The sequence below is a fragment of the Alligator sinensis genome, unplaced genomic scaffold (assembly GCF_000455745.1).
Source record: "Alligator sinensis unplaced genomic scaffold, ASM45574v1 scaffold1408_1, whole genome shotgun sequence".
NCBI classification, from domain to species: Eukaryota; Metazoa; Chordata; order Crocodylia; family Alligatoridae; genus Alligator; species Alligator sinensis.
Window position 1 is genome coordinate 946553 of NW_005842519.1, and position 20920 is coordinate 967472.

General features: G+C 54.3%; 1 protein-coding gene across 1 annotated transcript in view; it reads right to left on the bottom strand.

The window, feature by feature from the left end:
- CUNH20orf27 (chromosome unknown C20orf27 homolog) overlaps positions 1-20920 on the bottom strand; it is a 57413-nt gene that overhangs the window by 16569 nt on the left and 19924 nt on the right. Inside the window, exon 3 of the mRNA XM_025213289.1 lies at positions 9545-9683. Within this exon, the coding sequence (XP_025069074.1) occupies positions 9545-9683 (139 nt within the window). The remainder of the gene's footprint in view (positions 1-9544; positions 9684-20920) is intronic.

The following is a 20920-nucleotide window of genomic DNA, read 5'->3' on the forward strand; positions in this document are numbered from 1 at the left end:
TGGTGCAGCAGGGGTCCAGTGTTGCCCTTGCTTTTCCTACGGCTCCCCACATATCTAAAAAAGGACTTTTTATTGTCCTTGATACTAGTGGCCAGTTGGAGTTCAGTCCCAGTCTTGGCTTTCCTGGTTTGCTCCCTGCAGGTCCGGACCAGAGCAGAGTATTCCTCCTTGGAGGTGGATCCCGTCCTCCATCCTTTGTAGGTCTTTCTTTTTAGCCACAGGAGGTGTGCTAGGTCCCTGCAGAGCCAAGGGGCTGCTGTGCCCTTTTGCTGCCTTTCCTCCGAGATGGAGTAGCCTTAGCTTGTGCACCGAGGATTGCTCCCTAGATGGATGATGGGGCTGGACAGGTCAGCTCCACCCCACAACGCTTGCCCAGACTTCTGTCTACTTCAAACACCACAGCTCAAACCTTCCTGGTGCTTCAGCCAGGATGACACCACCTCCCAGCATCCCGGCATTCGGTTCTCCTGCTTCAAGGTTTCCAAAGGCAGTCAACACTTAGAAGGGCGTTGGGTCCTCAGGTGATGGAAGTGTCAGGCTACAAGGAGTGCTAATGCCCAGGTAATACGGTAGCAAGCGGAGACCCTCTCTGGGGTCAGACTCCCTCCGTGCTAGATGCTGCACTTGGCCTAGGGGACAGCCCCTGCCCTTCAGAGACAATGGGCTACTACACAGCTAGGGTGGCCAGGCCACGAACTAGAACTGGGCACAGGAAGCACCGTGCGGCTACCCAACTGCTGTGCCTCAGTTTCCCCATCAGTAAAAGGAGCATCGCAAAGCAGCCCTACCTGTGTCACTGTTTGAGATCCAGGACCCAAAGGATGATGCCTATTTGTTCTCTTGCCCAAAGGACCGACCCAGCTCCATGAGGCAGTTGTGATTTTACTCAGTGCACAAAGAGCAGAGGATATTACTGATCCCAAATGAACGATGGGGCGACTGCAAGGGGGGGATGGAGCCAGTCCATGATACATTCAGCCATGACTGCACTTAATACCTCTTATGTACAGCAAGCCCAAAAAAACAGGGAGGATCCAGGGGGGTGCAGTTGCATCCCCCCACCCCTGGATTTCTGCTCCACCCAAACTTTAAACCCAACTGGGAGCGGTAGTGGCATTTCTATTCAGGCAGAGCTGAGGGGGTCAACTGATTTCACAGCTCATTATAATCTACCTGATTCTTTCTAAACTCTTCATTTCACAGGCGTTAGAAACCCTCACTCCTTTTTCATGGTCTTCATGTTCCACTAATCAAGCTGCCTTTTCTTTTGCAATTAGGTTGTCTGTTAACCATTCCTGGTCACGTCTCTCTTCAATATCACAGCCCTGCAGGTTGTATTTACCTCTAGCTAAAAGCTTTAACTCACGTGTGGAAACCGTAACTCAGGTGAACATTAACTCAGGTGTGGAAATAACTTTCAGTGCAGTATTGGATGCTCGTTCGAGATGTGCCTTTGTTTCCAAGAAGGCTACCGGCATCCTGGGCTGCATCGGTAGGAGCACTGCCAGCAGATCGAGGGCAGTGCTTCTTCCCGTCTATTCAGCACTGGGGAGGCCACATCTGGAGTCCTGTGTCCAGCTGTGGGCCCCCCGCTACAGAAAGGATGTGGACACATTGGGGAAAGTCCAGCGGAGGGCAGTGAAAATGGTTGGGGGCTGGGGGACAGGACTGATGAAGAAAGACTTGAGGAAACTGGGCTTATTTAGTCTGGAGAAGACAAGGCTGGGAGGCGATTGAATGGCAGCCTTCACCTCCCTGCTGGGGGGCTGAAAAGAGGATGGAGCTGGGCTGTTCTCAGTGGGGGCAGATGACAGAAGGAGCAATGGGCACAAGTTGCAGCAAGGAAAGTTGAGGTTGGATATTAGGAAAAACTCTCTCCCAAGGAGGGTGGTGAAGCACTGGAACAGGCTTCCAGAGAGGTGGTGCAGTCTCCATCCTTGGAGGTGTTGAAGACCCAGGTAGACAAAGCCTTGTCTGGGATGATGTAGTTGGGGCTGGTCCTGCTTGGAGCAGGGGTTGGACTAGATGTGACCTCCTGAGCTCCCTTCCAGCCCTCATTGCCTGTGATTCTAGGATGCTCGAAAGGGCAAGATTTTGTTTTATGAGCCTGAAAAAAAGAAAAGGACGTTTCACTCTAATTCCTGCAGGAATAATGAAACAACATCTTGTGATTCTTTTTGGCCTAGCTCCTTGTGTTTTTATACCTAATATGTGATACGGCAAATTAACACATTCCAATACACATTACAGTGAAATGTGTTTTTGCTTTAATCTTAAACTGAATAACACAGCCCTGGGCCCCTCGCATATTAAGAAAATTTGTAGTTCCTTTTTAACTAGAGAAAAATGTGTTGGATCATATTGGATGATGCACCGCGCCATCTGCACCCCCCCGTTCAACACCCTCGATTCGCCCATGCCGGAGAATCCCGCACACGTGAATCAACGCTAAGCACACGGCTCACTGCCATGTTCTCACATGGTCTGGAACAAAAGCTCATACAGACGCCTGTGCTATTGCAGGGCCGAGCATGAGTCTGAGGGGCACGGACAGGATTATCCACTGGATGTCTTTGCTCGGTTTCTGCGGGATCAAGGGCCGCAAGCGTTTCGATGCCAGCGCCACGAGAGAGAAAAGCCTCCAGGGACTATGGATCCAACAGCTCCACAACTCAGCCTAAGCAAGAAGTATCCTGGGAATGCAAAGCCCGGGCTCCTAAAGGCCTTTGCAAGGGTAGAAACTGCGTCGCTGCAGCTAATGAATCGCAGATCCAACGGGAAGGAGGCTGAACGGGGCCTGCAGCCAGGCACGGAAAGCAAAAGCAGGCGAGGGCCGGGGCTCTGTAGGACTCTGGGGGAGTTGAGCTTGTGTTTCTCTCCACAACGAGACAGGGATTCGTTTTGAAATTCTTCCATCGGATCCACGCCAGCTGGCTCACAGCAAGCGCACGGCTCACGCGTAATTTGCCTGCACCGCTCCCACGCCGACATGCACTGCTTCGAGCTGCCAGGTTCCCTAAAACCCCTCTGGCTCATGGAAGCTGCCAGGATTCAGCGATTACCTGGACATGCACCCTCTATAAGCTGCTTGCAACCCAAAAAACTTGTCTGCCTATGCCCTTGGACCGACACGGCTACAACCAGCACCCCTATGCCCTTTCCACTCTCACCCATGCTCACAGCTCCCTTGCAGCCTGCTGCTAATATCTCTGCAGCCTGCACAACACCCACCCCATGCTCTTAATCACTCCCCTACCCTCCGAGACGGGTCTAAAACCCCCTTAGAAAAAGCAGCCGGTGCCTGATAACCGTCTGAACAGAAGAGCTTTTGATGGCCTGATTGCAGTCGATAAATAACAGAGTGCCAGGGCAGCGCGGCAGGGAGCTTTGAAAGGAATGAAGCCACGGATGCAACAACTGGCTCATTTGCATGTCATTAATGAGCCCTCGTGATTGAGGAACAGCAGCACTGGGCTCCAGATCTATCTGGGGACGTAGCCCAATTTCCCTGCGTGACCCCATTCCTGGGCCAAGCCCAAAGAGCAGCTGTGGCGTGGGTGGCCCCCAGCTTGGGGAACCGCGGTGCTAAGTTTGTTTGCTGAGAGCGTAGTTCGTTCGTGGAGCTCACTGCTGGAGGAGGCGGCAGAGGCAGAGAATACAGAGGACAGCGGCCTAGATCCGTGCGGGGCAGGCTACGGCAGTCACAGATCACAAAATCATACACTCACAGACAACGAGGGCTGGAAGGGAGCTCAGGGGGTCACATCTAGTCCACCCCGCTGCTCCAAGCAGGACCAGCCCCAACTCCATCATCCCAGACAAGGCTTTGTCCAGTCGCGGATTAAACACCTCCAAGGATGGAGACTTCACCGCCTCTCTGGGGAGCCTGTTCCAGTGCTTCACCACCCTCCTCGTGAGCAAGTTCATCCTAATATCCAACCTCAACTTTCCTTGCTGCAGCTTGAGTCCATTGCTCCTGTCATCTGCCCCCACTGAGACCAGCCCAGCTCCATCCTCTTTGCAGCCCCCCTGCAGGGAGGTGAAGGCTGCTATTCAACCCCCCTCGGTCTTCTCTTCTCCAGACTAAATCAGCCCACTTCCCCCAGTCTTTCCTTACCCATCCTGTCCCCCAGCCCTCAACCTTTTTCACTGCTAATTCTCCAATGTGTCCCCATCCTTTCTGTAGCGGGCGCCCACAGCTGGACACAGGACTCCAGATGTGACCTCCGCAGTGCTGAACAGAGGGGAAGAATCGCATCCCTCCATCTGCTGCAACGCTCCTACCAATGCAGCCCAGGATGGGAAGTGCACCAGGCCTGTGCAAGTCGGCAGTGATCCAATCCGGCTTCAGATCCAGCCACGTCGAATGGCCGTGATCCGATCCGGAGCTCCGGGCAGGGTGTCCGCACCCATCCGGCCAAAGCTTTGGAGCCGCCTCGGAGATCCAGCCATAGGGTATAATGGGGGAACCAATGAAATATTTATAACTTTGTTGTTTCTTGTCCGATTTGGATGAAACACAGGGATCGTAGCCTCTGCTGAGAGCACGATACCTGCCAAGTTTCAAGAATATCAGTGTGGGGGTTTGGGGAGGAACTGTACCCCAAATTCTTGAAAATCAAACTCATGTCACAGCTGTGTGTTACAACACAGGGGGGTCAAAACTGCAGGGTGGTGGCTCTTACTGAGGCCATGAAGCCTGCCACGTTTCAAGATTGGTGCAGGAGTTTGGGGGGAACTACCTCTCAAGCTGTGGACAAGCAACACTGGTGCCACAGGTGACACTGCGTGTGCAAAGGTGCAGTGGGGTGACAGCTGCAGGGGTAGTGGCCCCTGCTGTGACGCCTCCCAGCTGTGGAGGAGATCAGTGCAGGGGGGCTCTGGGGCCTGCACCCCACGCTGCTGATGGGCAAAACTGGTGCCAAGACTGTGTCTGTCCTGGGGCAGTTGATTGTCTGTCTTGAGTCTTTCCTCTCCTTAGCCTGGTTTTGTAGGTGCTAATTGATGCTCGTTAAGTTGTTAAGTAGTGGCTAGGTCCTGTGTATTGAGTCCCTGGTCCCTGAATCATGATGGATTGATGGTAACTGGGAACACAGCAGCTCAGCATCCAGGTCTGCAGCGGTGTCTCCCCTCCCGCCCCAGGACAGACAGTCCCACAAGCACCCATGGCACCAGTTTTGCTTGTGCACAGCTTGAGGGGCAGTTCCCTCCCAAACCCCTGCACCCATCTTGACACGTGGCAGGCTTTGTGGCCTCAGTGAGACCTACCAGCCCTGCAATTTTGACCCCCCTGTGTTGTAACATATAGATATGACAGGAGTTTTGCATTCAAGAATTTGGGGTACGGTTCCCCCCAAACCCCTGCACCAATCTTCTTGAAACTTGGCAGGCTTCATCCTCTCTGCAGAGTCTACCAGCCCTGAAAATTTCATCCAAATCGGACAAAAAAAGCCCCAAAGTTATAGATATTTCATTGTTTCCCCATTATACCCTACGGCCGGATCTCCGAGGCGGCTCCGAAGCACTTTGGGAAGGCGAATGAGGCCGGCGTTTCGACCCGGACATGCTGCTTTGGACCCCGAAGCGTCTGAAGCTTCTCCGGATCCAAAGCCTCGCACAGCCCTACTGTGCACTGCCATCACTCGCCAAAGCTGGCTGATGGTGTGACAGAAGCTGGATTACACTAGACACATCCTATACATATATTCTCCTTCTAAGATATCTACAACTTGCCCCTGAGAGAGACAAGCCTGTTATACAGCGATGGCAGACCTAGACCCACCAGACACTACAAGCCCGTTGATGGCTAAAGGAAAGCCACTCATTTACAGCTTATTCCATGAGGCAAATCATGGGCAGAGAGGCCAGGGGTGCACGTCATAGTCATGAATGCATCTAGGATTTTGAAAAGCAGGGTGCAAATGGTGTAGCACATCATCACATAGCAACACATATTCTTCTGCAGTTAAAGGGAAACTAGATGCTTTCCTAATAGCTAGGGGACTAGCACTAGATCATTCACTTCAAGGACAAAGCAAAAGCAAGTACAATTATTGCAAGGTGCACCCATTTGCTACGTTATATAAACGCTTAAAAAAACCCCCAACAAACTAGGCAAACAAATAGTCGAAATAATCAACAGATATTGGGTCATTCGTCCTGTACAGAATCCGGTTCGTAGAGACGTGGGGCTGGACGGGACCTGCAGAGATCACATCCAGTTCAAGCCCTGCCTGAGGCAGGACCAGCCCTGGCCAAACCAGCCCGGACACATCCATCATCTAAACTGTTCAAAAACTACTGTCAATCCTGACACAACACAAGACATCACACCTGCCCCTGCCCCAGGGAAAGCAGGGGGACCACGGCAGCCAACGGCCTGCTTTTGTAAAAGGTTGTTAATATATGCTCAGGAGATCCCAGGTAGATCAAAATACATGCTCAAGAGATCCAGGGAGATCCCTGTAGTTATTCTAGTTAAACAGATGTCTCTTATTCAGATGCAAAAACCATGCACCCCCCTGGATACACCTCTGCCAGAGCTCAGGGGCTGGGAGGGGGCAGTGCCAGGCCCCCGGGGCCCAATCCCAGCATTCAGGGGGCAAAAGCAGGTGGTATCAGACCCCAGGGCCCAATTCGGCTTGCAGACGGGCCCCATGCCACTCAGCTGGCCCTTGGGACCCACAGATTGAGCACGACTGCACTGAGTCCATTTGCAAACTGAATTAAGAGAGCAGAGTCCAAAGCGAGTGCCTAACGAGTGCAGTAGCTGCTTTTGCAGCCCCAAATGGCACAGAGCTCTAACAGACAGCAAAGGGACGGGTTCATTAAATTACCGTGTTCCCGGCAGAGAGGCAGAGAGCAACCAATTGATCTTAATGATGGCTAACTCACTAGATCCAGCTCAAGGCTGAGACGGGGAAATTGCAGGGGATTATTTCATTGCACTGGCTGCAGCTCTTGGCTGCGTGACACAAAGGCACAAATTTGCCTTTGATGGTGCTCTGGCCACCGGCATCCTCCTTGCTCAGCCCGCGGGGCATGTTATGCATCACAACTTGTCATCAACGGCTATATATAAATGTTGCAGCACATTTATTACCGCAAAAAGGCCTCTATGCTAGATCAGCTGGATGCTCTCTTTGCAAAGCCAACTTGGCAACCCAATGCCTTCTTTTTCTCATGTGCAGGTGAGACCAACACACTGCAGACAGGAAAGAGAGCCAAGCAGAAGAGGGGGGGAAAAATAGATTAAATAATAATAACTGCATGTTAGCTTGGAAATGTCATGGTATGTGCTTTTCTGCTCCCACCGCAGGAGGATCAGCAATGGATCCGGAAGGCAGTGGAGGAGAAATCTATCTGCCGTTGCCCCTGGAAGCCGAACGGTTTCCTTTTTAAAAAGGAGCCCTTCAAAGTTACAAGCTGCTATTTTAAAAGCATGGTGTCTAGACAGCGTGTTTGAAAGGTTATGCAGCTTAAATGCCACGGAGAACGGCTCTTGCATGCTCCAGGCAGGGGCAGACCAGCAGGAAAGATGCCAAGGCAGGAATACGACTTGGTTCCCAACTGGAGACTCGATCCCCTTGGAAGGTGTCCTGTGTCACATCCTTCGTCACCCACCACAACCCTTGGGGCCAGTCCGGGCTGATCCCAGCCAGCACCTCTTGAAAAAAAGAAACCTAGCAGAAGGTGGGAAATCCTGCTGGAGCATGGTCCTGGCCGACCGCCCAGATCCAGCCGCAAGCAGGGCCGGAGGTCGTAGGGCAGCCCATGCACCGAGCCGGCACGTTTGAGAGCCAGTCCAACAGGTTGTTAATCCCTTTGCAGGAAACCTGCAGCAGCGTCGGTGATGAACCCAGGCCGGACTCGCCGCGGGGTCAGGTGAGGGATGCAGATTCTTCCCCGAGCTGCCAGGGGCGGTGACAGGCTCCACGTTTCCCAGTGAGATCTCCAGCCTGGCTCTGCGCTTCAGGGCAGCGTCCCTAGAAATACAACTACATACTTTTGGGTCGTGGGGAACGAACAGGAAAGATGCTCCTACACCGAGGTCACTGCAAATGTCAGGTTGGGGAAATGCTGTCCCCTCCCTGCTAGTCGGGTCAGATCGGGAACGATGCAGAGGTTTCCGTCTCCCGCAGGCAGGAGATCGACCCAGGGGAACTGGAGAGGCTTGGCTGGCTCCTAAAACCTGCTAAACTGAGCAGGATGAGAGATGCTTCTCGTTCAAGTTCAGGTGTGGCCCCTGCAGAGCTCAGCACCACGCTCAGAAACAGAAATAAGCCAGCGGCTTCCCTCTTACCCTCCCCAGAGTCTGCTGGATGTTGCAGCAACCCCCCCCCCAGCATCTCCTGGCATGCCTGGGTGGAGCACATGCTATTCTTCACCTGCCAATGCAAAGCCAGAGGGAAGGAGAGCCAAGGCAGGGCCTTGCATGCACCCATGCTCACTGCCCAGAGGAGCCCGAGGTAGTCAGGATGACAGCAAAGGGCTGCTGGGACAAGACAGATACCCGGTGCTCCCCACTGTGCTGGGAAGGAGCCAAGAGCGCTGCTCATCTCTGCTCCAAGGCTGGGCCCACATGTCTCTGCAGAGAAGGACCTGCTGCCAGGCAAGTGCCTGGCCCCCAGCAGCCCCCAGTACTGGGAAGCAGACGGTCGAGCTAATGGAGCTCCAGCTCCATTGTACTGGCCCGGCCGGGGTGCCAAGGCCTGGATTCGATGGACCTGGGATGCTCCAAGACAAAGCATCATGTTCTCCAGCCCCTTCCAGCCTCCGGCACCAGGACTCCAGTAGTAACCGACCCATCTAGGGTATCTGACCCGTATCCAACCCACCTTGGGGTTCTTCCACCGGCCCCTGACAGACATTACACTTACAGCGCAACACACTGGTTAATCATGCCCGAAGGAGCAATGCGGCTGCACGTCTGTTCAATGAAACGAGGGACTAGCCACCAAGTTAACACACGCAATAAGCATATGAAAGGAAGTGCGACGGTTGGGATCGTGCACCAGACCCCAGCGTGCCTTTCATTTAATGTCTATTAGGGGCCCCGCAGACAGCATCCAAACCCTCCCCGGGAAGAAAGGCGCTGCCCCAGGAATAGAGATCAGTCCTCTGCTTTCAGGTTCAACGGAGCCACTTTCCCCTGGAGAATCCATTAGACTTTTAAAACCAAAGCACGGCTTGTCCCGGGGAAAGCAGGAACGGCCCCATGTCTGTGGCTCATTCGCTGGGTGCAACCCAGGCTTTTGCAACCCCAGGAAAGGCTCTTGCTGCCTGGAGAAGCCGCCAGCTGATTAAAATAGCACATACCCACCTCTTCACAAGTCTCTCATGCCCATACCCCCTGAAGCCCACCCAAACAAGCCCTCTCAAGCTGCTCACATAACCACCCGCAGTCCCTGCACGGCCCGCAGCACATTGCACGGACCGCAGCATGTTGCACGGACGTCAGAGGCTTAAGATCTCTGCAAATAAAGGAGGCAGCGAGCGGGCGGACGTCACTGAGCAAACACGATCTGCCCTTCCAAGATCTTACCTTCCGATACCGGCGTGATGCTGATGACTCGGAGGTTCAGGTTGGGAACGGGGACGGCGCAGATGTCCTTGCCCAGACTCTGCACCGGAGGCAGGAGGAAGGTGATCTCGTACTTGTGCAGGATCTTCAGGAAGCCCACCTGGAGGGAGGGAACAAGGCATGTTGTAGCCCACGCAGCTGCACCCGCTGGATTTAGGATGGAAAGAAACAGGAACCTGCCCCCAATGCCGTATTTCCTCGCATACAAGGCACCCCAGAATAAGATGGGCACCTTGTTTTTGAAAGACAGACTGAAGGAAAAAAGATCATAGAAAACAGAGAGAAGCGGGGCTGGCAGGGGCCCCCAGAGAGTACATCCAGTGCAAGCCCTGCCTGGGGCAGGATCAGCCCCATCCAGACCAGCGTCCAACCTCTGAGCAACACGACAGTCACCCGACAGCCCCAGGCATCGCCTTCACCCCCAGGAAAGCCACGGATGCCAATGTCCTGCTGCTGCTAGGGGGGTCATGGACACTCCGGAGACCCCCCCGGGAGAGGCCGTGCCCCTGCTGCAGAGGAAGACAACCCCTCCCAGTCCAGACCAGTATGACCAGGGGGGAAACCCTTCCTGCCCCCAATGCAGCATCATGCTGAGCCTGAGCACAGGAACAAGACCCGCCAGACAGGACCTTGCAGGATTGGTCTCAGCAGGAGCATTGGCAGCGAGAGGGAGTACGGCGCCCCAGGCCCGAAGCTCTGACCCTGCAGTTCTTCCACCAGCTCAGCACTGCCTTGAACAAGTTTGGTTGCCGCGTGTCTCAGGTTCCCCACCTGTGACCCAAGAGCGTGGGCGTGATGCTTTGACAAAAGGGACCCTACAAGGGCCAGGTAACACACAGGACTCCGGCTGGAGGACTCCCCTACTCCTCCCTCCCTGTAGTCTCCAGCATTGAGGTCCAGGCAGGGCTGGTGCAGAGCCCGTGCCCCTCACTCCCTGCCCCAGAGTCCCCGATGCCCCTTTCCTCCCAGCATGTGCCCGAGCCCTGGTGAATACAGCCGAGCTCTCAGCTCCCCCCACGTCTAGTTACAAGGGAATGGTTCAGGGCACAAACTGCTTAGAAACTACTTCGAAACTTCATAGAAAAAAAATTACCATTTTGATTTAAAAGTGTCATGATTTTTGCAATTAAAAAGAAGGGGATGGGGGGTGGGGAGGGGGGAATTGTGCATTTGGCAACTGAAAACCAAAGCATCTCTCCTCCATTTTAAATGGAAAATGTTATTTTTTTTTTAAATGAAAATGACAAAGTTCAATGGGGAAAAAAATCCTGTAAAGAACCTCCTTTAAAAGCTGGTTTGGCTGAGATTTTTATTTTCCTAGGTATTGCAAAGAACTGGTCCTCTCCCCACAACACGCACACACACAGACACGCATGCACACGCATGCCACACGCTCCAGAGAGAACGGGCCCAGCTGGGGACAGGAACGAGGCCAATTTCCAGCGGCTCGGAGCCATTTTAGGAAACAGCCCCTCAGCCACTTGCACGTGGGTGTTGCTGGACTGAAGCCCATGGAGGCCAGAAGGCCACGTACCCTTGTTTCTCTCCTTAATTGCCACCCTGCCCTGCCCGCGCCCACCTGAGCAGCCTATTCTTGCCCCAGCACCTGGCTAAGTTTAGCTCCTTGGAGAACGTTTCCACCCTGCAGCGACAAAGTCTCCCAAAGAGACACGGGTCCCTGCCCACGGAGCCACCCCCAAGGGCCGGAGCGGTGTTGTAGGCTGGAGAAAGATCTGCAGACCAATCCGAGGCAGCGTGCTGTTTCCTTGCTGAAATGCATCTCTTGTTCCTGCTGCAGCCAGGGAGGAGAGGAGTGGGAAGGAGGGGAGAGGAGATATTAATGCAACAGCATCCCCACGCAGGAGGCCTCACGGGCTATTACCTGGTCTCCAGGTACAGAGCTATCACCTGGGTGCAGCAGTCCGACCCTAAGGGGTCTGAGCTGGGGGTGTTGCAGGGGCCCTTTGCAGGGCTCCCGGGCTCTCGTGCCATTCATATCTTGGGCTGGAAATGATGCTTGCAAAGACCGGCTGGAGAGCAAATTAAAACCCCTGAAGCAGCACGGACTTCCTGGGAGCCAGCATCGCTCCCATGCAAAAAGCTGGGGGTTTCCCAGCAGTGGGGCAAAGCCGGGCGACTTCACCTGCAGCAGGGATCTCCCTTTCCTGGAGGTTTCCAAGAGGAAGCTGGAGCAGCATGAGAGCAGTGTCCTGCATCCGAGCGGGGGGTCAGCACGATGCCCCTCGAGGGTCCTGCCGGCCCTGGAGCTCTGTGAGTATGCAATGGGGCTTTGGGGAGCTCATCGATTGCTCTGCCCAACCCAAAGGAGAGCCAGGAGGAGGGATCGGGGCCCTTTCCCAGTCCTAGGGCCCTGTACTGGGGGGCCCACAGCTGGACACAGGACTCCTGATGTGGCCTCCCCAGTGCTGAATAGAGGGGAAGCATCACTGCCCTCCATCTGTTGGTAACGCTCCTCCCAATGCAGCCCAATCCCTACTAATGCAGCCTATGCTAGGGCTTTTACTTACCCATCCTAGAAATGGACACAAGCACACACACGTACACACAAAACACACATGCATGCACACCCTCATCATTACTCTCTGCAAACCTGCTCTGCATCACTTCCTGAAGCCCGTGGCAGGGCAGAGCCCGCTCTCCTTGTCCCCAGGCCTCCCGACCCCAGCACACGGCACGTGTTCGACACACAACCCTCTTTCCCCTCGAGTCAGCAGGTGCAGAGAAATGAGCCCTGCCATCTGCCAGCCGACCACGAGACAGCTGCGTTCCTTCGGTCTCGGCAGCTACGTGCCGCCCGCTGCTCCAGCATCGCATCAGCACGTTTGTTTGATCATTATGCCCATTTTTGCTGCGTTTAATTAACGGCCAAAAAACCCCAGAAAAGCATTTAACTGGTTTTCTTTCCCCTAAGGACCCACCAAGCCACAAAGCCAGTCCCAGCAGGCCCATTTTGGGCCCACGAACGTCAGAGAATAGTTTGCCAATGATTTCATAGAGAGCAGCATCGCGGCCAACACTTCAGCCTGGCCAGGATCCTAGAGGAGGGGGAAGAGGGGACTTCTAGCAGGCTGCAGGGAGAGCTGCTTCAAATAAGGAGCCTCTGAACCCCCCATCCATGGGCCTAAGGGGCGGGTTCACTTAAAAAAAGAGAGGTAGAAAAATTGAGAGAGACATGCCAAGACTTTGCCAATAATCTAGAGCACTTTTGCAGCAGGGTAACAAATTAAAAGCAATGTAAAATCAATCCTTCCTCCCTCCTGGTTTAAAAGCAACATGCAAAAAGGAAGCCACTCGAGGAATCTGTGAAGACAGGGCTTGTAAAAAGCCAAAGGACTTCCAGCCACGTTCACGTGATGTGAAACAGCGCGGTACCGACTTCGATGCCACGAAAGAGCTGGTCCTCCCGGATGCAAAGCGCATCTCCCCTGGAAAGCAGCCGCATGCATCTGCTATGAAATCTCTCCTTTGCCTAAGGTGCTCCTGTGGCAACGACTGGCACTGGAACGAACCCACTGCCAAAAGCACATCGTTTTTTAGTGCAATGTGCTCAAGGAGAAGACGCAAAAGGAGCAAGCGGAGCTCGAAACGCACGGGGCTCAGTCACGCACGGAGGAGGCTTTGTAGTCCTCAACTCCCATCAGCATGTGAGCATCAGTCAATTATTTGACTGCGGATGCTCTGAGCCACGATGCCTCCCACGGCCTGTTTGCTGGGAGACTATGTGAAGTTGGAGATGGGTGCCAGCCTCCTTTCCTCTCCCCTCATGGTGCAAGGGCCCCTCACTCAGGGAATGGGCAGATGAACATGTTATCCTGGGGTAAAAGCAGAGGACTGTGGGAATAGCAACCCCAAAAGGAGCAAGTTTGTAAGCCAAAGGGAGTGCTGTTCCTGCTCTATTCAGTGCTGGCAAGGGCTCCCCCAGAGTCCTACATCCAGTTTTGGGCCCTGCACTTTAACAAGGAGGTGGATAAATTGGAGAGAGACAAGCAGAATGATAAAAACCCAGGAGGGACCTGGGAAGCAAGACTATGAGGACCAGCTGGAAGAGCTGGGGTCATTTAGCCAAGAAAAGAGAAGACTGAGGAAGGATCTGACGGCTCCCAAACCGCCGGAGGGTGGTTACACAGAGGATGGAGATAGACTGTTCTCTGTGGCTGCATGGGACAGGACTCGGAGCAATGGTCTGACACTGCAGCAGGGGAAACTGAGGCTGGAGATGAGGAAGAACAACACGTTTGAAGGAGGTACAGAGTGGGAACAGGCTGTCCAGAGATGGGGGAAATCTCTGTTCTTGGAAGGTTTCAGCGCAGGCTGGGCAGACGCTGTCCTTCCCTTTGGGAACAGGGTGGTTTAGCAAGGGATGGTCCTGTTGGGACTGGGGTGGTTTAGCAAGGGATGGTCCTATGTGGACTGAGATGGTTTAGCAAGGGACGATCCTATCTGAACTGAGATGGTTTAGTGAAGGATGGTCCCATCTGGACTGGGATGGTTTAGTCAAAGATGGTGCTATCTGGACTGGGATGGTTTAGCAAGGGATGGTGCTATCTGGACTGAGGTGGTTTAGTGAAGGATGGTCCCATCTGGACTGGGATGGTTTAGCGCGGGATGGTGCTATCTGGAGCAGGGGCTGGACTGGATGCAACTTCCTCAATCCAACACCTAGATCAGATCAGATCTATTTTGTGTTGCTGCCTCACCTATATGAGGACCAGCCCCAGACCAGACCAGCACTGCACGAACACCCTGCTCCAGACACCTCCCCGCCTCGGGACACCCTTGCTCCCTCAATAGCCAGTGCAAGGCCAGGGATCCCCAGCACTGCCCAGCTCCCAGGACCACAGCTATGAGGCTGGCGGTGGGTGCCTCACACGTGTCAAGGAGGTCCCTGCTAGGTGGGCACCGGGAGCTCAGCTGGAGCAGGCCACGGAGAGATTTTATAAACCAGGTGGCCTCTGCACTGGATCCTGCAATGAAGAAGGAAGAAGCCATTGGGAGAGGAATAAAGAAAGTGAACAGCATCCTGGGCTGCACGAGTAGGAGCGCTGCCAGCAGATCGAGGGAAGTGATTCTTCCTTCCCTCCTCCTCGGTCTGAGAACTGCAGGCTTTATTGGAGCATTGATCGGACATGCTGCTCCCACAAAGGCTTTACTAAAGCATTGCCCAGAGCCGGCCTGACCAGCAAACCTGCCCAGGGCGTGAACTCCTCACATATACAAAGCTTGGCACGTGAGCCAGATGTGCATTCCTACCAAGAGAGGGGAGAGGAGATGATGGTACGAGGTAGGATGGTCCATCGCAGGATGATAAGGCTGGAATGGGAACACCCAGGTCAGGATGTGAAACAAGCCCACGGTACAGGACAGTGCGAGACGTCCAAAATACGGAGGGAATGCAATACCTCATTTGTTTTGATCCCTGTATAAAAGGAGAATTGGAAAGCAGGGTGGTTTTTGTCATAGTCCAGGCAAAGCAGCTCTCCAGCTACAAGCATATAAAGGAAATCCGGTGCAAAGATCTCACTCCACATCACAGCAGAGCCCCCCTGAAAACCAGATCAGTGCAAAAGACGCAGGAAGCAGGTCCCTGCTGCTTTTAATGGCTCAGCTCAAGGCATGAATGCAATGCCACAACCGTGATTCTCAACCTGGGTGACACAGCACCCTGGGGTGCACTGAGATGCTTTCAGGGGTGCCACGTCCTCTTGGCCCTGTTAGCTTTACCAACACGATTCATAAGAAAAACCCAGTTTCCAACAGAAACTGGTAGCTGCGGTCTTTCTGAGTTCTTTGCGATAGAAAAAGCGCTCTAGTTATTTTTCTATCGGCAAAAAGATAGAGTGAAAACAAAGAGCTGGCATTCTCCAAGGGGTGACACGAGTCTATCCAGGGGTCTGCAAAGGTTGAGAGCCACTAGACCATGACAGCAAAAGAGCTGAATATCTAAAGGGAGACATCCAGGCTCTAGAGCTCATTAAACAATATCCGTGTCTGCACAGATCCCTGCTTACCGGCAGGATGCACACCAGCTCCTCCAGCTCCCGCCCAAAGGGATTTAGGCTCTTTGTCCTGAGAGCCTGCTCCACGCTGGGGAAGATGGGGAAGACCCAAGAGCAAGCACATCGGGCGAGAGCTGCTGCAGGTCCGTGACCGAGACGGCCGCTCCCGACGCAAAGTCCGACCCTGACGGAGGATCCACCACCGCTTAGGCGGGCTGTTCCTCTGGTCACCTACTCTCCCTGGGGAAGCCTGCACCCGATTTCTAGGCTGAATTTATCCTGCTTCAGCTTCCCGCATTGGATGTCAATCCTCTGTCACAGAGCCATCGGCAGCTCTGCAGAGAGGTATCGGGATCGAGCCATCTGGTTGCTTCCTCTTGGCTGGACTAAACTGCTGTGGAAAATGTCAAAGTTAGCACACGTATATATGCACACACACACACGTGCACACGCCTGTTCCTCCCTTTCTGCTCTGGGGTGTGAAAGCCCACAGGAAATTACGTGGTTACGTGCAACAGGGAACGTTTCCCATTCGTGCCCCTGCAGACGCTGCCACCCGGCTTGTCTCGGACGCACGCAGAGCGTGGCCTGAGCCCTTTCTGCAGGCCTCCTGCAGATTTCGGCAGAGCCTGGGAGAGTGCTAAGAGCCATTGCTGCCCAAAGGCCATTGCAGTAAGTGTGGACCATGGCATCACCTTCTCTCCGGCCCTCTCCCTAGGGCCTCACATCCCAGCGGTGTCTAAACCTTGCCAATTCTTTCTATTGAAGTGGCAGCACTCGTCATCTCTCAGCTCTGGCCCCTCCAGCAAGGGTCAGCTGCCCTGACCCATGCAACTGTCTTCCCTTCTCCCCATGCACATCACTGCCGCAACAATCCCTCTCTTGGCTTGTCGCCTCGACTGCAACATCCCTTTCGGTCCCGGGTCCCTGCTGGGCAGGTGTCGTGGTTCCTTTCCCATGTCGGCCGCCCTGCCTTTGTGTCATCTCTGAGACAGTTGGGTCTTTTGGGCAGGGATCTGTGTTTGTACAGCACATAAGAACATCACAGGGCTGCACGGGGTTAGACCAACAGTCCATCCAGCCCAGTGCCCCGTCTCGGACAACAGCAGCAAGAGATGCTGTTGAGGACCTGGGGGGACAGGGGACAAGAAGCTGAACAGGAGCCCTTGTGCCAAGAAGGCTACCAGCATCCTGGGCTGCATTGGTAGGAGCGTTGCCAGCAGATCGAGGGCAGTGATTCTTCCCCTCTATTCAGCACTAGGGAGGCCACATCTGGAGTCCGGTGTCCAGTTGTGGGCCGCCCACGACAGAAAGGATGTGGACACACTGGAGAATTAGCAATGAAAATGGTTGTGGGGCTGGGGGACAATACTGGTGAGAAGAGGCTGAGGGAAATGGGTTGATTTAGTCTGCAGAAGAGAAGACCGAGGGGGATTGAATAGCAGCCTTCACCTCCCTGCAGGGGGGCTGCACAGAGGATGGAGCTGGGCTGGTCTCAGTGGGGGCAGATGACAGAAGGAGCAATGGGCTCAAGCTGCAGCAAGGAAGGCTGAGGGTGGATATTGGGAAAAACTCCCTCACAAGGAGGGTGTTGAAGCACTTGAACAGGCTCCCTAGAAAAGTTGTGGACTCTGCATCCTTGGAGGTTTTTCAGACTTGGCTAGAAAAAGCCTTGGCTGGGGTTAGGAGCGTAGTAAAGTACAGGAACAGGCTCCCCAGAGAGGTGGTGGACTCTCCATCCTTGGAGGTTTTGAAGACCTGACTAGACAAAGCCTTGGCTGGGATGATGTAGTTGGGGCTGGTCCTGCTTGGAGCAGGGGTTGGACTGGATGTGGCCTCCCGAGGTCCCTCCCAACCCACCTTGTCTATGACTGTACAAGGGACAGCATATCAATAGGGCACATCTGAAGCAACCCATCCCATCAGAAGCCCCCCGGCACCTACCATCGTTGATGGGAAGTCAGAGGAGACATTCCCAACTCTTCTACCAAATAGCAACCCCAGGCCTGTCCCCTTTTCAAGAGGATAAAACTCTCTGCTTCTAGCCCCTCGCACAGGGGACCGCTAGGCATTATTGCAAGCGTGACTACAAGAAACCCGGGTGCAAACATTCCCAGCTTTGGGGAGGTTTCGTGCCGGTGAAAGGTGCTTTCTGGCCCAGCACAGAAGAGTCTTCTGGTGCTAACTACACAGATGTGGGCCCTGGACGGAGACATGTTCTCTGCCTGCACCGGTGCAGCGCCAGGGAAATAGGGGCCCTACCTAGAGAGGGCAGTCCCTAATGCTGCTAGGATCTGAGCCGAGGTTCACCGAAGTCAACTGAATGCCTTCCACGTCTTGAATTGGCTTTGGAGGAGGCCTTTATCATAGGGCTTCCACCAGCACCATGCCCCTTTTAACGAGGATGAGCTAAGCCATGACATTAAATGCAACAATTAATGCTAATTCCTCAATCTACATGGTGCACTCAGCTCTCGCCTGGAGGCTCAAAAGCCAGAGACGCTTTCCTTGGGGTTGCACCAACGTGAGTCTGGACCCACGGCAGGACTTGCTCTAAGTTTCTACCTGTAAAACCAAGAGCAGAATCTGGCCATGGCTTTTTACGGCAACGCCGCCACGCTGCAAACCCTGGGGACGCTGCTAAATGAGGGCTTACTTGCAGAAGGTTGAATTTCACCGTTTAAAAAAAAAAAAAGTGCAAATTGCCCATCACTGAAGCAATTAACTGTAATTATTCCAGCAGCAAGCAACCGTCAGCCCTGCGCAGATACACAGGCTGAGCGTGGAAAAGGAAAGGCGCCTGCAGATCTGCCTGGCATGAAACAAAAGCTCTCTCTCTGGTCTGTGTTTTAGGTTGTAAACAGCGGCAGATCAAAGGGATAGAAAAGCCCGCATGTGTGCATCGTTAGTGGAGAAGTCTCAGCGGCCTGGTTTCCTGACTTCGCAAGCTTCGCATGCATGAAAAATGCTTAACGTTGCATTGTTTGGTTGGGTTGTTTTGTTTTTTTTAATCTGAAGTTGCTGCATTAATTACACAGGCCGTCGGCAGCCGTTATGGGAACCTCAGCACGGTTACGAAAGTGTTCCCAGACATCAGCACAAGTGCCCTGGGCAGCCTGTGCGTGGGGCATGTGATGGACTGGAGAAGGGGCAGGCAGCACCGCGGCAGACAGGGCAGGGAGCAGAAAGCAGAGCAGAGAACGGGGCAGACAGCACCGGGCAGACAGCAGAGCAGCAGACGAAGCAGGGAGAACAGGGCTGGGAGCAGAAAGCAGAGCAGCAGATCAGGCAGGGGAAGGGGACTGGAGTGGCACGTGGGGAGGGTGCGGGGCTTAATTCGTGGCACGTGAGCCAAAAAGTAGCCAAAGGCCTGAACGTATTAGCCTGAGAAAAACCAAACCAGCTCGACCAACTGGAACAGCCGAGCTGGTCTCTCCACCCCGGGCTCCCCCCAACCCTCCCTGTCTTCTGCTCACCAGCCTCGTCTTCCCGATCAGGCTCTAACCGGGTGCAATAATGCAAAGATCTCCATCTCCACCGCTCTGCTAGCAGGGACAGGCAGCGTTCAGCCTCCGCTGCCCGGGCAGGGTTTTATGGGGACGTCCGTCACCGCAGCATCGGCACCCCGGCCAGCTCACCCACCCCAGTGCTCCCAGACGGCTGGGTCTGCCCGTCCCTTAGCTTTCCACCTGCTCCAGTACCAAAACCGGCTCCCTTCCCACCAGCTTATGGCTTTTCCTGCTATAGAAACCTTCTCTACAGGCCAGGTCCCGACTCTGCAATGAACTCGAGCAGGCATTAAAGTTTCTCCCATTGCTCCCTGTCGTCCACTGCCTGCAAGCCAAGGTGCTTGGGATGTCTCGGGTGCCGAGCCTGGGAGCTATGCATGAGGGATGCTTGTGAAGGTCCGATACAGGGGTCTGCAGGGTGGTTTGGAGAGTGCTGATCCTGCCTGGAGCAGGGGCTGGACTAGCGGTGACCTCCTGAAGGTCACTGCTAGTCCAGCTGTTCTAGGAGTCGATGCCCTCCCTTCTCCCAGGAGGATGCAAAAACAACCTAGGCGTCATGAGTTAGTCATGTCATTCAGCGCCCGCCTACGAGAGCGGTTAAGAGCAGCGCAAGAACCCACACAAAGGGGAACAAAACACCGGAGCCTCTGCCTGAGCAGACACCCACGTCGACACGGACCCGGACCCGGACCGCCTTGCAGCACCTGGCCAGATGTTCGCGCTGCCCCTGGGCACCGTGCTCACAAAGCTCCTCTGACAGAAGCCGGTGGGGCTTCCTGTAGCTCTCAAACTTGAACGGGCTTTGACGAGCAACGAACTTAACCCAGTGGGAGGCCACTGGCTTCAGCATCTGGGCAAAGCCGAAGGCTTCTGGGGAAAGCTGTGTTTTCAGGTAATGCACAGCTCCGTCTCCCCACTTGCTTCGTACTGTGACTCATGGCTGGGGAGGGGTTCAGCTCCATCCCTGGCCTGGGGAAGCAGAAGAGAAGACCGAGGGGGATTGAATAGCAGCCGTCACCTCCCTGCAGGAGGGCCGCAAAGAGGATGGAGCTGGGCTGTTCCCAGTGGTGACAGGTGACAGAAGGAGCAATGGGCTCAAGCTGCAGCAAGGGAAGTTGAAGTTGGATATTAGGAAAAATTTTCTCCCAAGGAGGGTGGTGAAGCACTGGAAACATTCTCCTAGAGAGGTGGTGCAGTCTCCATCCTTGGAGATGTTTAAGATCCGGGTAGACAAAGCCTTGGCTGGGATGATGGAGTTGGGGCTGGTCTTGCTTGCAGCAGGGGGTTGGACTGGATGTGACCTCCTGAGCTCCCTTCCAACCCTCACTGTCTATGCTTCCTATCGGAAATCTCTGGGTTTATGCCATGAATCCTGTTTGCACACCTAACAGAGCTAACACTGCGTGGCACCCTTGAAAGGATCTTGTGGGACCTGGGTTGAGCATCACTGCCATAGGCATTGGGTCTGGTAGCATGTGTGTCCTCCCGTAAAGCCTGCAAAAGGGCTGGGGGCTGACACTGTGGGACCAAGGTGGTCCCTCACATCCAAACCACATGGCTCAGACTCAAACACCTATAAGGGAGAACAGGCCTCCGTTGCCAGCACAGGAAGAGGAAGCCTTTCAAGGGCATCACAAACACCCGAGAAGAGGCCTCACAGGAGACTGCAGTCTCTCTCCCCTCCATCTCGAGTCTGCAATGGGGGGCTGCCCCCCAGTTTGGCCATCAGTTGTAGGCTGGCGTTGCAGCCATACAAAGAGGCAACGTTGCAATCTCTTGTTGCAGAAGAAGCTTTTGGGTTGTATGAGCAG